This window comes from Vigna unguiculata, chromosome 9 (genome assembly GCF_037176805.1).
Source record: "Vigna unguiculata cultivar grain cowpea cultivar isolate G323 ecotype 2 chromosome 9, ASM3717680v1, whole genome shotgun sequence".
NCBI lineage: Eukaryota > Viridiplantae > Streptophyta > Magnoliopsida > Fabales > Fabaceae > Vigna > Vigna unguiculata.
The window spans coordinates 16,497,462-16,513,893 of NC_140800.1; the positions used below are offsets into that span (position 1 = coordinate 16,497,462).

The 16,432-nt window shown below is 32.6% G+C and overlaps 2 protein-coding genes and 1 pseudogene across 3 annotated transcripts; all 3 read left to right on the forward strand.

Annotated features, from left to right (window-relative positions):
* The first annotated feature begins 295 nt into the window (after positions 1-295).
* LOC114195998 (uncharacterized) lies at positions 296-5,548 on the forward strand. Of its 2 annotated transcripts, none has more exons than XM_028086468.2 (8): positions 296-975; positions 2,083-2,241; positions 2,757-2,852; positions 2,937-3,011; positions 3,113-3,211; positions 4,123-4,260; positions 4,408-4,731; positions 5,146-5,548. In XM_028086468.2, the coding sequence occupies exons 1-8, from the start codon at positions 484-486 to the stop codon at positions 5,428-5,430; spliced, it is 1,668 nt and encodes a 555-aa protein (XP_027942269.1). In that variant the 5' UTR covers positions 296-483; the 3' UTR covers positions 5,431-5,548. The 2 variants fall into 2 exon arrangements, with proteins under 2 accessions (XP_027942269.1, XP_027942270.1); XM_028086469.2 differs by having other exon boundaries at positions 2,104-2,241.
* Positions 5,549-7,719: 2,171 nt separating this feature from the next.
* On the forward strand, positions 7,720-8,932 carry LOC146883625 (uncharacterized). Its single transcript, XM_085666132.1, has 3 exons — positions 7,720-7,979; positions 8,059-8,134; positions 8,428-8,932. The coding sequence occupies exons 1-3, from the start codon at positions 7,730-7,732 to the stop codon at positions 8,450-8,452; spliced, it is 351 nt and encodes a 116-aa protein (XP_085522258.1). The 5' UTR covers positions 7,720-7,729; the 3' UTR covers positions 8,453-8,932.
* Positions 8,933-9,248: 316 nt separating this feature from the next.
* LOC114163498 (uncharacterized) lies at positions 9,249-14,289 on the forward strand (annotated as a pseudogene).
* The last annotated feature ends 2,143 nt before the right edge of the window (positions 14,290-16,432 follow it).

The window sequence follows — 16,432 nt, forward strand, 5'->3', positions numbered from 1 at the left end:
TTTTTTTAAGTTAAAAGAAATTATTTAGATTTTTATGTTATCTTAATTGAATCGAAATCATTTTGTAGTGCTGTTCAAATAAATTTATATATAAATATAGATATATGGGTATAAATAAAGTATTTTACAATATCATTTAATAATTACTTTAAAATTCATATTAATAATTAATATTAAATTGATTAAAATATTTTACATTTAAAATAAATTCATTTATTAAATTAATTTATTATATTTTTTCTTTATCTTAAATATAAATATGTTTTATTATTATATAGTGTAGTACTGTCCGAATACCAATAATGCCTCAGTACCAAACATAATTGAATAGTTACGATATTCAAATCCCTCTGGCTTTTCTGGTCTCTCCGCCAATGTTTTTCTCCGTCTTCACTGCACTAACTCACATTTCTTTACCAGCAATGAATGAAATTTGAATTTTCGCAAACCTAGAATTCTGCATTTCAATTTCCCCTTTCTCCGATGGCCACGGCTGCATTCAAATCCACCACCAAGAGAACACCTGTGGGAGCCTCCTCCGCCGACGACTCCGCTTCCTCCTCCTCCCTCCACCACCGCCGCTCCCGGAGCCTCAGCCGTCCTGCCCGCCACTCCTTTCTCTCTCGCGACGACGACGGCGGCGCCGATCGCCGCACTCCGAAAGGCCGCTTCGTCAACACTGTCCGCGGCTCCGTCTTCCCGGAGATCAGCCTCGACGATCTCGCCATCGAGTTCTTCGAGTCCGGGAATCGCGGCCGTTTCGGCGGTTCCAGAACCTCCGAGTCGGAGGCCAGTCCCGCCGTCGCCGGCGCGTCGCAGCGGCGAGGGAGGTCCGTTTCGAGGAAGAGTTCCGGAGCCGGAGATGATAGAAGGAGCAGTGTTGGCGGTGGTGGTGGGGTAAGACCGGTAGCCGATGCGAATTCGAGAAGACGGAGATCGGTATCGGTGGTTCGGTATCAAATCAGCGATTCCGAGGTATTCCAGTGAACGTATTTGATTTGCTATAGTTTTATGATTGGGTTTGATTTCAGTGTTGGTTATAAATTCGAAGTAAATAATAATCCGTTGTACGCCGTTTAGGTGGAGAAATTAGTGTTCTTGAGTTATTCTGTGTAGGTAATGGTTGCTCAAATTTTAATATCTATTTCGAATCGTTTAATGGGTTAGGTGTCAGGGGGACAATATTTTCGTAATATATTGTTTTGTTGTGGTTTTAAGTTATTTGGGAAGTAGAGTGAAGACTGAAGAGGAGAATGAAATGAAAGGACTGAAAAATTAGTAACGATTTTCCGCTACATTTGTAATGCTAGGACTCACCTCATTCCTAGCGTAATTTCCCCTCTTATTTATTTCTCAAACTAGGCACTGTTAGTTGCATATTTGTTTCTGCTGGTGAAATCTATCTATCCAATCTAATTCGTTTTATAATGTCATTTAAGCTTGTTGGAAAGAGTGAACGATCTTTTTAATAGCTGAAAAAATGGATCTAGCTTCCTTTTACAGTGAAAAAGAGAATTTACTTTGAATACAACTGGTGGACCATATAAACCATTATGGTAGGTCCTTGGATGACAAAATATAGTACTGTTGCTTTCCATGCTTGGGGGAATTCACTTTTGCTTTTAGAGAGATTGATATTGTTTCAAAAAAAGTGCTGTTGATTTTTGTGTTTCAAAAAAAAAGAGGTTGATATTTTTTTTTTGTGTGTAATTGCCATCGTTTTCTTTTAACACAAAAACTATTTGGCTAAGTCAGCCATCTAATCTGTTTGATTGGTCAGAGCTCATGTTTTTAAGTGTTTTACTTAGTATATTATTTGATAATATTGTTGTTTTTGTTTTTGTTTTTTCATTTAAGTTCAATGCTTAAATTATTTATAAACTAAGAGATCTAGCTCAAGCTGTTCCGAGTTTCTTTTGATAAAACTGGATTTTAGAATCAAATACCAACCAGCCTGCTTTGCTTGCACTCTAAAATTACCATCCCCTCCTCAATTGGGTGATTAGCGCCATTTATTATGGTTCTCTTTAACTTCACTAAAAAATCATGTATTTATGCATGTACATATCTTGCATGATACAGAGTGACCTTGATCAATCTCAGAATTCTAGAAGTCGTTCAAATCTGAAAAATACTGATGTTGGGAACAAGCTTATGCATAAGCCAGTTGCTTCAGATCAAAGACCAGTGCTCAGAAAGTCCCTTAGTCAGCGGGATTTGAGGGCGTACGATGGCTACTCTGTAAGTGTGATCATTTTCAGGATTATACTTGTTTATATCTTGCTGTGGAAGCTTGTAGCAGTAATTCTTCCTATGAAAGTATCCATAAATTGAAGCTCATATGTTATGTTTAGGAGAGTGAAATGGTAATCTTTTCTTCTATTGTTTGGATGTTACAAATAAAGATAGAGGGATTTGACAGGAATTTTGAAAGTCAAAGTATAATTAAGAAAAGAAGATAAAGGTTAAAAAGAAACTTACTAAGATTTCAGGGTAGTTGGTTTGAGAAAATGTTTTCTGTTATTAGTTTGTATAGCAAACGTTAACAATAAGAATTAAACATAGAGAAAACAATGTTAAGATGAAGAAAATAAGTTGTCCTTTATCAATGAAGGTTATTTTAACTCCCTGTATAAAGTTTTGAAAACAGAAAACAAGGGCTTATAAAAGGTGGTATTCAGTCTTTTCTAAAATTCGTCAACAACATAATTTTTTGTATTGTCCCCAAATTTGAGATTGCCTCTGTCTCTTTTCAGAGTCATTCATCTGTTCTCACGGATGATGAAGCAGCAGCGGCTCACTCTAATAAGAGTGGAATTGCGAAACAACGGGCAGTTTATGCACAGAAAAAGGTTGAAGAGTTACAGTGGTGCAAGAGAACTGTCTCAGTTTGATGAATTTTGCTTCATATTCTTACTTATTTTAGAAATGTTCAGGTGTCACTTACTGATATTGATAAAGGACTGCACAAAGCAAAGCAGAAAGTATTAAGGAATATGGAACCTGAACAGGTTCGTGAAACATGTTTTTTTAATTAAATCTGCTTGTTTGTATTGTATAGTCTCTACCATGCTTTAGCATTGTTATGATTGCATCCTCTGCTCATTTTTAGGCTGTGGTAAAACCGAGGACCTCCACTTTATCCGCAGGTGATCACTTGTTATCAAGCAATTCTTCTATCAGAAGTAGCTACGAAACTGAACTGGAACAGGTAATAAAATTTCAAATACAATAAAAATTCTTTCTTTCGTACTGATGACAGCTTTTTATTGAGTTGTATGAGTGTCTGGGTAATAGTCTTTGCTGACTTCATAACATAATTTTCTATTGCGCTAGCTTTTTATTGTGAGAGGGGCGGGGGAAGGCGGTATACTTTTAGCTGGGAAGCTCAACCATATGCGGTTTTACTAGAAAATCAAATTATTAATTAAACTCTGCAGTGCAAAAAAAAGTATTTTTCTGCAGTTTAAACTATGGTATGGAAACTTGCACCTCTGTAATGTAAACCAAACATCTTTGCTTTGTTACTGTGTTGCTGTGGGGGGCACACATTTGTGAAATACTTAATTTTTTATATGGATTTAGCAAACTGAGTATTAGACTCTTGTGTTTGTTTTGTTCTTCTTACATTGCACATGGCGGAGGTCCAATAAGCAGAAACAAGCACACCAGACCATTCTGGAGTAGTAACTCCTGTTGCAAACTTAGTTATCTTTGGATATCTAACGGTGGGTGAAACGAAATGAAATAGAAAAAAATGGAGTCAAGTGAAATAAAGTTATCATTAATGTAAATAAGTTGTTCCATCCCATACTTCGGCTCTCAATTTTAAGATGAAGAAAAAGAGGATGGATTCCATATCCATCAAGGTTTATATCATTCCATCCTATTTTTAACACATCCAAAAACAATGGAACCTAATATGATTTCATTTTGTTCCACTTCATTCCATCACTTTCTATCAATCCAAACATTGTAACTTTCCATTAATGTCACAAGGAAGGTTAGACCACTCTCATTGCATACCTTGGACTGTTTTGAACACTGAAATATGCTGTTTGCTGGTAGAAGTTATTTGACCAGAGAATCATATTTTTCCTTTTTTTTGGTTTAAAATTACAGTCAGAGAAGCGAAAACAGGAGTTATTAGCTGAAATAGTGTATGAGGAGCAGCGAGGCAGAGAACTTTCTAAGATTGTTAATGAATTGATTCCTGCCAAGGAGGACAATCATATACAAAATCCATTGAGAACCAGGAAGGTGCTTATCTCTATTGTGCTTCTAGTTCTGATAATGATAATATAATTTTACCAATATTAGACTTTCTTCGTGAAGGAAGAGATGATGAATTAGTTGTTTTGATTTATTTGAACAGTGTTATTTATGTATTTTTGTTTCTCTGTCCAGAGAAGCAATGACAGAAGCCGAGTGTCAATGCGCTTGACCGAGGAGGCTGAGAGATATATTGAGGATTTTATTTCAAATGTTGAAGATACAGATATTTCATCACTTGATGGTGAAAGGAGTGATGCAAGCTCATCCATTGGAGGACTAATAAAACCAGAAACAGTTAATAGCCTTCCCGTCACTGTGCCTAGATCTCTTCCTGTTTTGATGGATGGAGTTACATTGCCATGGTTGCAATGGGAAACAGGGAATGATGCTTCTCCTATGACAAGCCTGAATAAGGCACGTATGGCAGTCACTCCGAAAACTTCAAGTTCTACTCAGGTAATCAATTTTCTCTCAAATTGTTCCATTAAATGTGTCTGAGATTGAATAATTTGTGGAAGTAACATGACCATATGATAATTATATGTTGTATCTTCACATGTGACTTTCATATATTTCACGGTCTCGCTTAAATTTACTGTTTAGAGAATAGCTCTGGAAAATTTGTATGATTCTTTTAACCATCATCGCATCGTCATTTTATCAGGACATTTACCCACATATGTTGCATAATCTGGTTGGAGTTACCGAATAGCAAAATTAAATTCAAGGGATCATTATACAAAATTGCCATTGATATGGGAAAACTTTAAACTACGCCAACAATTGTTGACCCTTATATTCTTATGTCTATACTTATTTTTACCTCCTTTTATATTACTTGGGTTGCTAAAATTTGTTCATGGGTGATAGGAAAACATCAAAGTAGAAGATCAAGGTAGCATTTCTATTAGCAGTCGTGGAAGCTGGAGCCCTGATTACCTTCAGGAGTATGTTGGAAAAGATGTATACAGTAAATTTGGAGAAGCTTATTGTTACACGGAGCAGTCATTAACAGGTAAATCCAAAGGATTAAGGTATGACATGGATGATTACCTCAAAGTTAAAAGCAATGAAGATTTGTTGATTGAGAGTTGGATGCAACGGCGTAGAATTAATTCAGGCAGTCTCCTATTGTGTAGCCTAAGATTGTTTTAGACATGATATGTTTCTGAAGAATGGCCATTCCTTCTTCTCATTTGGTATGAATTCTATGTACAGATAATTGCTATTGATCTAGTTATGCTTCTATATATAAGTTATTGATGAATGATGAGCATAATGCGTGAAGTCATTATTTTTTAGATTTATTTATTTATTGCCAGAAATAGTAGATACTATCTTTCCATGCAATGCTGTTTTCTGCAGCACCGCCACTTTATAGTGCATAAGTATTTATATACCAAAGTTTGATGAAGAATTTTAAATTAGATTGTGTAAATAAATTTTTTACTTTAAACTACTCTATTCTTTATTCTTTATTTATTATAAACACGTTTATAGATGCACTGAAAATGACTTTTCACAGTTAGACTACTGAATTCATACTTCTAAATTTGATTGAAAGAGTTTATCTAAAACTATTTTTATTTAGGAAAAAGCAAATATTGGCTTCGGTAGTGTTTTTGTTGGAAATCATATGAAATTGTTAATTGTTTTTTGTTATCATGGGTTGAATTATGTTCTTGAAAGAGACTGAAATTTATTAACAAAATACGAAGTTATTGATTCTTTAAAGGGTTACATTTATAATGTTACTTTAACAAACAACTTTACTAAATACTTATAATTTAATAAGTTAGCTAATAATTTGAAGTTATTAACTATTAACATTCGATTACTTTCTTACTTTTAGTTTTTATTAGACTTTCAACATTATTTTATAAACATAATTTAATTAGAAAACACTTTCCCCCTAAGTTGAAATAAAATGGGAAAGTTTATCTCTTTTTATTTTTTATATCACGTGATTTTTTATGTAATTAATAAATTTATACTAAAAAAAGGAATAATATATTACAATTTTTTTTATGTACACTTCATCTATTTCTTTCTACCATCATATTTATTCAGCTCCAACTATGAAAATAAGAGAGTTTGTCAAAGAGATATATTTTAAGATGGTTGATTATGCTTAAGTGGTTAAATTAACCCCAAAAACTAGTATCTGTACAAGTAAATTTAAATTCGGCTTTATATTTTTTCAAATATGTGTGATTTTTTTTTACAAATAGAGAAGCTGTTACAATTGATTAAAGACGGCATTTTGAAAAAAAAAATGAGAAAAAAAATTCTAATGTTACTTCTACTATATATCTAAGAAAATGTTAGGATAATAAAGTTACTGAATTAGACATTCCCGTTCATTGACACGTGTGCTAGACTAAAGGTATTTTGGTCATTTTGGTGTTGTAGTGTGTTTGGCGGTGCAGAGTGTTAAATGATGTGATGGACATTTGTTGTGACATTTGAAAATTCTTCTTCTCCAAGGCAAGTTACCTGCGTCGTTCTTCTCCAGGTATCCTTCTTTTCCCTTCCTCCTTCTTCTCTATTTCTTCTTCTTCTTCTTCATTCCTTTCTTAGTTCCGTAAGTTCATTTTCTTTAACTTTTGAACTACATTTTATTTGTTGATCGTTGTTGTTGATATTTTTTTTTAAAGTTAAATATTTTGTATTTACTGTTTTTTGTTCTTGATGCATCTTTCTTCTCTATCCATTGTTTTTGTACTTCGTCATTGTGTTGTATTATCTTTTAAAAGACGTTTATAGAAGTTTCTTTTTGTTTTAGATATTATTTGTTCATCGTTCTTAGAAGACGTTGTGATGTTTTTCTTGAAAAGAAATTTCTGATGTTTTTTTTTGTTCATTATTTTGTTCCTTTTTTTTTGTACTTCGTCATTGTGTTGTATTATGTTTTAAAAGACGTTATAGAAGTTTCCTTTTGTTTCAGATATTATTTATTCATCTTTTTTGGAAGATGTTGTGATGTTTTTGTTGAAAAGAAATTTTTTTTGTTATTTTCAGGACTTTTTTCTGTTCATTTTTTCAGTTGTATATGATTAGAACATATTGAAGAAGATTTTGTTGTGATTTTGTTGAAGAAGATTCGTACCTTGATATTTTGTTTACTTTATTTTTGTTTTCTTTATTTGAAGTCGTTGTGTCGTTGGTTGAAACTTAACACCTAATTTTTGTCACGTATTAGATGGCAAAAAAATTTGATATGATCAAGGATATTGATGGAAGAAAGGAAATGTTGAAACTTGCTGTTAGAATCGTAGATTCGTGGTATGTTGAGTCCTGGGATTCCAAACGAAGTATGGAAATGGTTCTGATGGATCAAAAGATAATGTAAAGTACCATATTTTAGCATGTTGTACATTTTATTTTATTAGATGACAACTATATTTAACCATATATGTTTTAATTTGTTGTTCAGGGTGATGTTATTGTTGCAATGATTAAGAAGGAAGATATGGGTGTTTGGGAAGAGAAGCTAAAAGAGGGTGAAACTTACATAATGCATAACTTTAAACTGTTGAAGAACAGAGCTCAATATAGAGTTTGTGAGCATCCATTTAAGCTGTTGTTTATAGGAGCAACGTCTATACGACCACAACCCATTGCAAGCATACCTAGAAAGCTTTGGAAGTTCAAAAGTATAAAGGATATCATTGATGGAAAGTATTGTGTTGATTTGTTGGTTGGTAAGTTTATTGTTGTATCGTTATGTATGTGCCCTATATTTATTTTTATTGTTAATTTATTAATTTTTTTGCATGTTAGATGTGATTGGTATGCTGGACAATGTAGAGGAGAAAGGCCATTCCAAAAATGTTGTGTTTGACCTCAAAGATTTGAGGTTTGTTTCATTATGTATGGTGTTTTATATTTACAATATTTTTTTAATTATTTGATAACTATTTTGTAATTTGTTGTTGTTATGTCATTAATGTAGTGGTGTTATAATCTGTTGCACATTGTGGGATTCGTATTGTGAGAAATTATTGAGTTATTGGAGGACATGTAGTCAAACATCTAATGTTGCTATTATTCTTACTCAGGCTAAGATAAAGCCTGCTTCAGTTATGAATAACGTCATTACTATATTTAGATTATCATTATTATTTAATCTAATTTAATTTGTTTGTATAGGTCCATGGCCAGTGTCACTGTCTAATTCTTGGAATGGTTCGAAACTGATAATGGGTGATGACATACTTGAGCTGATTGATTTTAAGAAGCAATTTGCAGAGTATGTTTATATGTTAGCCATGTATTGTTGATTAATTATTATTTTTTCATAAACACTAACAAATTTGTTCTTTGTAGAACCTCTAACAGTGAAACTTTTGAGGAGGGGAGTCAATATAGTGGCTCTTCACAGATTAGTCATGTTGATAGGTTTATGTATAAATATGTTGTTAAAAGTGTTTCAGAGATTATTACTGTATTAGAGGTAGTTGTCATGTTTGTAAATTTCTTTTAAGTCCATTTTGTAATTGTTGATGATATTATTGACCTTTTTTGTATTGATATAGGAGATTTCTTGTGTTACTGTTGCACTTACACTTAAATTTAACTTAGGAAATGATGGATGGAATTATCTGGTGTGTAACGTTTGTACGAAAAGAACTCACGAAGTTGGTTCTTTTAAGTGTCTTAGCTGTGATGCTTTTAACGATTCTCCAAGAATCCGGTTCGTAAATGTTAAATTTATATGTTATGCCTTATATCATAGTGTTATTTCTAATATAAATTTTTCATGTACTATTTTATCTATTAGGATGGATAATGAAAATACCCAGTCCAATACAAGTGCAAGACTAAAAAGGAAACAAATAATCCAACACAAGAGGATGAATGCTACGTGCATACAATAGAAGCACCCTGAAACAAAAAGACGAAATTGTACACCATTAGCTGATGTAACAAGTTGTTTTGTGAATGAAGAAAGGTCTCATAAGGAATTACCAATGAAAGGTCGACATCCTACTTTGGTGAATGAGCAAAGAGATATTGCTGGAAGCAGAAGAAAGCAACAAAATCTTCTTCAGAGGTTTAAAGCCACTGTTAATATAGTCACAACAACCAATGATTCCAACATGCCAACTCAATCAGTGCAGTTAGAAGTTATTGATGAACTACAGTTAAGCCGAGATAATTCAGATTCATTTAATTCCCATGTAGAAGGTAAAATTAAGTTATAATAACAAAATGAATATTCATATACTTTGTCAAATAAAAAAATTATATCAGTTTGATTACAATTGTATTAGATAAATTACATGAATACTTATTTTGCAGACAGTCATGCAAAGTATGAAATGAACTACGAATTCATCAATCACAAATAAAGATAGGGCTTCTAAAAACAATTATTGTCATATATTTTTTCAATCATCTATGATAATATAAACTCACTAATCTATTCATTTGCAAGTTGTATGCAGATATAGGGGATCCAATCTATATTTGTCAGCATTGCCAAGGTCATATGTGGTATGAAGAACGTATTGACAAAAGTCATCGAAGTATTAATCCCAACTTTCAACTTTGTTGTGGTAATGGCAAAGTTCAATTGCCAATGTTAAAAGCCCCCCTGATGAACTTCAACAACTTCTGTTTCAATCTGATTCTAAACAAAGTCGAAGTTATCAACAACACATTAGAACATACAACATAATGTTTGCATTCACATCTCCTGGAGCAAAAATTGACAACAAATATAACAATGGACGTGGACCACCAAATTTAAGAGTTCATGGCCAGTCATGTCATCGAATTGGTAGTCTTCTACCACCACTTGGAAAACAGCCAAAGTTTGCTTAGCTATACATATATGATACTGATAACGAGATACACAATAGAATTCAATCTTTGAGGTAAACTACTATTATGGTTTCTGAATTTATTATATAATGAGGCTATCATTTTGATTTGAAATTCAATGTCATTGTAGGAACCATAATGATATTGATGCTGAAATTGTAAGAACACTAACTCAGATGGTTGATAAGTACAATGTACAATGCAAATCTTTCAGAATGGCTAGGGATCGATATGCAGAACAACCATTTCATGATCTCAAGTTAAGGCTTATAGCAGATAGGCAAAAGGATGGACGAATATACAACATGCCAATGGTTTCAGAAGTAGCTGCATTAATCGTTGGCGATGTTGATAGCGCTTCTCCTAGAGATATTTTATTATGGAAAGCAGGACAGGTAAGCTGCAAAGAATAAATGAGTTGCACACCAGTTATTTGGGATATCAATATCCTCTATTGTTTCCATATGGTGAAGATGGTTATAGGCATGATATTAGTCATCGCGATTCTTTGGCATCAAAACGTAATCAGTTAACAATCAGGGAATGGTTTTGTTTTAGAATTCAGACTCGAGATTGTGAGGCAATGACTATTCTTAGATCTAGAAGATTGTTCTAAGAATTGTTGTTGATGGATACACAATGATTGAGTCAGAAAGATTATCATTCATCAGAAACAATCAATCCAAGCTGAGGGTTGATAAGTATAATAACCTTTGTCAACCAAGTAATGAAAGTCAAACTGATGCCTCTAAAAAAGGAAAACGATTTGTGCTTCCGTCAAGCTTTGTTGGTGGCAGAAGATTTATGGATCAATTATATTTTGATGGAATGGCAATATGTGGTCATGTAGGATTCCCATATCTATTTCTAACTTTTACTTGCAACCCGAAATGGCCAGAGATATCTCAAATATTAAAGAGTTCAAAGTTAAGTCTTCAGACCGGCCAGATATTATTGCAAGAGTATTTAGAATCAAATTTGATCAGTTGCTATCAGATTTAACGAAAAAGCATATATTGGGCAGAGTAATAGCATGTAAGTATTAATATTTTGATGATTGAATGCCAAATTTTGAACTATTGTTGTCTTCTAACAACGTAATTGTTAATTTATTTTTGACAGACATGTATAGTATTGAATTTCAGAAATGAGGTTTACCACATGCTCATTTGCTAATATTCTTGCATCCTTCTAGCAAATATCCAACAGCCTTGGATATAGATAAGGTCATTTCAACTGAAATACCATGTGCCAAAAAGGAGCCACAATTGTATGCCTGTGTCAAAGAACATATGATGCATAGACCATGTGGATTATCTAATAGATCATCTTCGTGCATGAAGAATGGTTCATGTTCCAGATTTTATCCGAAGAAATTCCAAAATATTACCACAATTGCAGAAGATGGTTTTCCTCATTATCGTCGAAGAAGCAACAGTATCACTGTTGTCAAGAATGACATAGAACTAGATAATCGTTTTGTTGTCCCTTACAATCCTACAATATTGGTCAAATATCAAGCTCATGTCAATGTTGAATGGTGTAATCGTTTCAATTATATCAAGTACTTATTTAAGTACATCAATAAAGGATATGATAGAATTACAGCTGCTATAGTTTCCAATGGCAATGATGAGAATGTACCTCAACTTGTTACAGATGAAATCAAACAGTATATCGATTATAGATATATTTCCCCATGTGAAGCATGTTGGAGAATATTTTCATTTCTATTAATGGAAGAAATCCAGCTGTTGAACGACTATTTTTTCATTTGCCTGGTGAGCAATCAGTGTACTTCAAGGATGATGATGATATTGATGAAATCATTGCAAAACCAATAGTTAAGGAGTCAATGTTTACAACCTGGATAGACTGCAACAAAAAATATTCTGATGCAAGGAATTTAACATATCCACAATTTGTATCTAAGTATGTTTATAACAAGAATAAAAGATGTTGGAAACCAAGACAAAAGGGCAACACCATTGGCAGACTTATCTGGGTTCCCCCAGCAACTGGTGAATTTTTCTACTTAAGGAGGATGCTAACAGTAGTAAAAGGTCCACAATCATATGTAGATCTTCGAACTGTTGACAACATAATATATGCTACATTTAGAGAAGTGTGTGAAGCTTGTGGATTTTTAGCAGAAGATACCGAATATGTTGATGCTATTAAGGAAGCTAAAGATTGGGGATCCGGACACTTCTTAAGGAAATTATTTGTAACCATCCTCATGTCAAATATTGTCTTAAAACCTGAAGAGTTGTGGAGTAAAACATGAGAATGGTTGTCTGATGGAATACTATACAACGAACGGATTATTGCTACAAATGAAGGTACAATCAATTAAAGCATATCAAATCTATGTTTCATGTTCCAAGTATGTTAATTGAATTTTTGTGTTGCAGAACTCCTTCTCAATATTGAAACTCTTCAAAATTTGACTTTAATTGAGATTGAGAAGCTCTTGCATAATAACTAGAGAACATTAAAGGAATGACCGTCTATGCCTTATCCCAATGATTTTGTGGTAGCTTATTGTGGAAATAGATTGGTATATGCAGAACTTGATTACAACAAGGATGATGAGCTACATATATTTGAATCTAACTTTAACCGTATGACAGGTTTGTGTTCTTTTCTCTATGCATTATTCATCAAGACATTAAAATATAACTTAATAAATTATGACTAATTCCAGCTCCTACACTAGAGCACTCTGTTTGCAACATTACAAAAGGTAGTGAACTATCAGACCTGATGAAATTGGCAAACCTAATAATTTGGGATGAAGCACCAATGATTCACAAGTATTGTTTTGAAGCATTGGATCGTACTTTAAAAGACATCATGAGGGAAAAGAACAAAACTAATTAAATTTTTGGTGGCAAAGTAGTTATTTTTGGAGGAGATTTTAGACAAATACTGCCTGTTATTCCACGTGGAAGCAATGAAATTGGCAAACCTAATAATTTGGGATGAAGCACCAATGACTCACAAGTATTGTTTTGAAGCATTGGATCGTACTTTAAAAGACATCATGAGGGAAAAGAACAAAACTAATTCAATTTTTGGTGGCAAAGTAGTTGGTTTTGGAGGAGATTTTAGACAAATACTGTCTGTTATTCCACGTGGAAGCATGTCTAATATTGTTCATGCTACTATAAATTCATCCTATCTTTGGGATCATTGCCAGATTATGAATTTGACAAAGAACATGCGGCTATTGCAAAATGGGTTACAGTAGTCTACTATAGCTGAAATTGAAGAGTTTTCTTCGTGGATAATAAAAATTGGCAATGGTGCATTGAATGAACCAAACGATGGATTAGTTGACATAGAAATCCCATCAGAATTACTAATATCAGAATATAATGATCCTATCCAAGCCATTGTCAATAGCACATATCCAGGATTAATGCAAAAGTACAAAGATGAAGGGTTCCTCATATCAAGAGCTATTCTAGCCAGTCGAATTGAAACAGTTGATGAAATTAATCAATCTGTTTTGGAATCAATTCCAGGTCAGGCATTATTCATAATTAACAATTTACTAAATCATCACTAAGATTTGTCAACTTAATCTAATTCATGTATTTCAGGAGAAATTAAAGAATATCTAAGCTCTGATTGCATAGATACCTCTGAGCCAACAGAAGCTAAAGCATATGATGGTATTACACCTGAATTTCTAAATTCTTTAAGAACATATGGACTACCAAACCATAGCATCAAGCTAAAGGTTGGTGCTCCAATTATGCTCTTAAGAAATTTGGATCAATCTCAAGGTTTGTGTAATGGTAGCTGATTAATAGTGACTAAACTTGCAAACCATGTAATCAATGCAAAGATTATTACTGAAAAATCAAAAGGGACTGAGATTTACATTCCACGTATGTCCATGTCACCATCCCAGTCCCCTTGGCCATTCAAGCTGATTAGAAGACAATTCCGATCATGTTGTCTTATGCTATGACCATTAACAAATCTCAAGGACAATCTTTAGATTGTGTTGGGTTGTATTTGCCAACACCAGTTTTTAGTCATGGTCAATTATATGTTGCAGCTTCTAGAGTTAAAAGCAAATCTGGATTAAAGATTTTAATCCATGACAATGAAAACAAACCTTTGACTACTACGACAAATGTAGTTTTCAAAGAAGTTTTTAACAATGTATGACTGTATTGTATGGTAACATACCTGTGTGCCTGTATTTTGTGAAAAATTCCTATCAGAGGCTACTTTTGAAGATATCAATTGTTCATTGTGCTGCATTCATATGCTGAATTGGTGTCCTGTTTTAAGTTTCTGTTTGAATGCATTTAAGGAAAAGATGGAGATCCAAGTAAATTGGTTCCTTCTGTCATCATATATGTTGGTTTATCATATCTTCAATTTACCATTTTTATTCCTTGAATATGTGCTTATTTTGGCATATGCATTAAAATTCTAATCTACCATACACCAAAAAAACCAAACAATATTTAATCAATGCATAGATTCAACAAACGACTGTCATTACTTATTATTCACACCAACATAATTATTTGGCACACCTACCACAATCAGATCAAATGTTGCCCATGTACCTTCGTATAATAATTAGTTATGAAAATAAGTATTTTTAAAACCTATATTCAGCCCAATTGATACTGAATATACTTACTAACCACACCACCGTAATTATGCCATGGACCTTCATAACATAACTGTCACGTTATTAATTTTTTCAAGTAAACCAAGACTCTAAAACCTATAACTAGCCCAATTAATAATGACTATTTACTAACCAAACCACCATCATTCTCTACCACACCTCCCACATAGTTGACATTATTATTGTTATAAGCTCTACAAATTGTGATCCATTTTCATATATCAAATAGCTATTGTAATTATGACTATCTTACCTATATTAAGTACATGAAATCATGAACTTTCGAATTACTTTTTCAATTCAGTTCTCTATAATAATTGTAACAAATATTAACATCTTTAACTTATTATAGTTTTTATAAATATTTAACATTATACTCAATCTTAATTGTACACATTAAATTATTAATTTTCATAGTACACATTATTAAATTAATTTAATTTTGTGTAGTACATAATATTCCCAATGACAATACTTATATTCAATGAACTCGGATGGATTTTTACGTAATAATACTTATAAATTTCCAATTTTATTTAGCAATTGCTATTAAGAATACTTCATTAACTTTTAATTTTTCTTGCTCTACGTTTCGTATAATGCAAAATATAATAATACTTATAAATTTCCAATTTTATTTAGCAATTGCTATTAAAAATAGTTGATTAACTTTTAATTTTTCTTGCTCTACGTTTCATATAATGCAAAATATAGTAATATATTATTTTAATTTATTCTAAGTAATTTGATTTTCAAACAATGTACACGTTCACAATTTTAATTTCACAATATATATTTTTTATTTATTCAAATCTTTCTTTTCTCTAATAATCTACTTAAAAATAATATAAAGTACTAAAATGAAATTATGATACATTGACCAATCCGAAATACCACATATAATTACAATACATACTTCATTTAATATTATATATTCTGGTCTTTATAAACAAAGATGACAACATACCAAAAAAGATTAATATTCAGATACAAAATATTAGACAAACATTAATGCCAACATACCAAAAATATCAATGTTGACATACAAAATATTAGTTCTATTGAAATAAAGAAAACTAAATAGACATTGTTCATACGTGCCATATATTCGTTTTACACACCAAAATAACTACAAACACTTATACTTGCTAAATCTTCAGAATTTGGATGACGTTGCTTTGGTCAATCTACACCATAAATCTAACACGATCTCTAGCAACCAACCCATTCTCCTGACAGTATTTCTTCCAACCACAAGTCAGATAACATTCAAATGAACTCCTGCCTGTCCATCGAATCTTGCAGTTCCAGTATTGTGAATGACCATTCGTTAGAACATAGTTTTTTCTCCCTTTCACCAAGCCTTCTTTCACAAATTTCGCATCCAAATACTACATTCAAAGAATTTGTGTTAACAAGATAAATATAAACCAAAATTAAGTAATAACTACAACTATCAGCCATACCAAAGAAGATGACCGAACATCATAAGAACTTAATATTTTCTCACAATCAACAGAACCAACTTCAACTTGGTTGCTACCACCAGGCTCGAAATCTCTCCTATAATCAATTTCAACTCCTTCCACCGAGAAGATCCTGTGAACAAAGACATTGTTTCCTACATAATTTAAATGTAGGAAACAAGGAGAAACAAACCCATAG

What these genes read in the sequence shown, in the direction of transcription:
- LOC114195998 (XM_028086468.2), top strand. Translation starts at nt 484, where the DNA reads ATGGCCACGGCTGCATTCAAATCCACCACCAAGAGAACACCTGTGGGA. An exon ending in GGGCGTACGATGGCTACTCT is followed by an intron (nt 2,242 to 2,756) that starts GTAAGTGTGATC and finishes GTCTCTTTTCAG; the next exon opens with AGTCATTCATCTGTTCTCAC. An exon ending in ATCCATTGAGAACCAGGAAG is followed by an intron (nt 4,261 to 4,407) that starts GTGCTTATCTCT and finishes TTCTCTGTCCAG; the next exon opens with AGAAGCAATGACAGAAGCCG.
- LOC146883625 (XM_085666132.1), top strand. Translation starts at nt 7,730, where the DNA reads ATGATTAAGAAGGAAGATATGGGTGTTTGGGAAGAGAAGCTAAAAGAG. An exon ending in TTGTGTTGATTTGTTGGTTG is followed by an intron (nt 7,980 to 8,058) that starts GTAAGTTTATTG and finishes TTTGCATGTTAG; the next exon opens with ATGTGATTGGTATGCTGGAC. An exon ending in TTTGACCTCAAAGATTTGAG is followed by an intron (nt 8,135 to 8,427) that starts GTTTGTTTCATT and finishes TTGTTTGTATAG; the next exon opens with GTCCATGGCCAGTGTCACTG.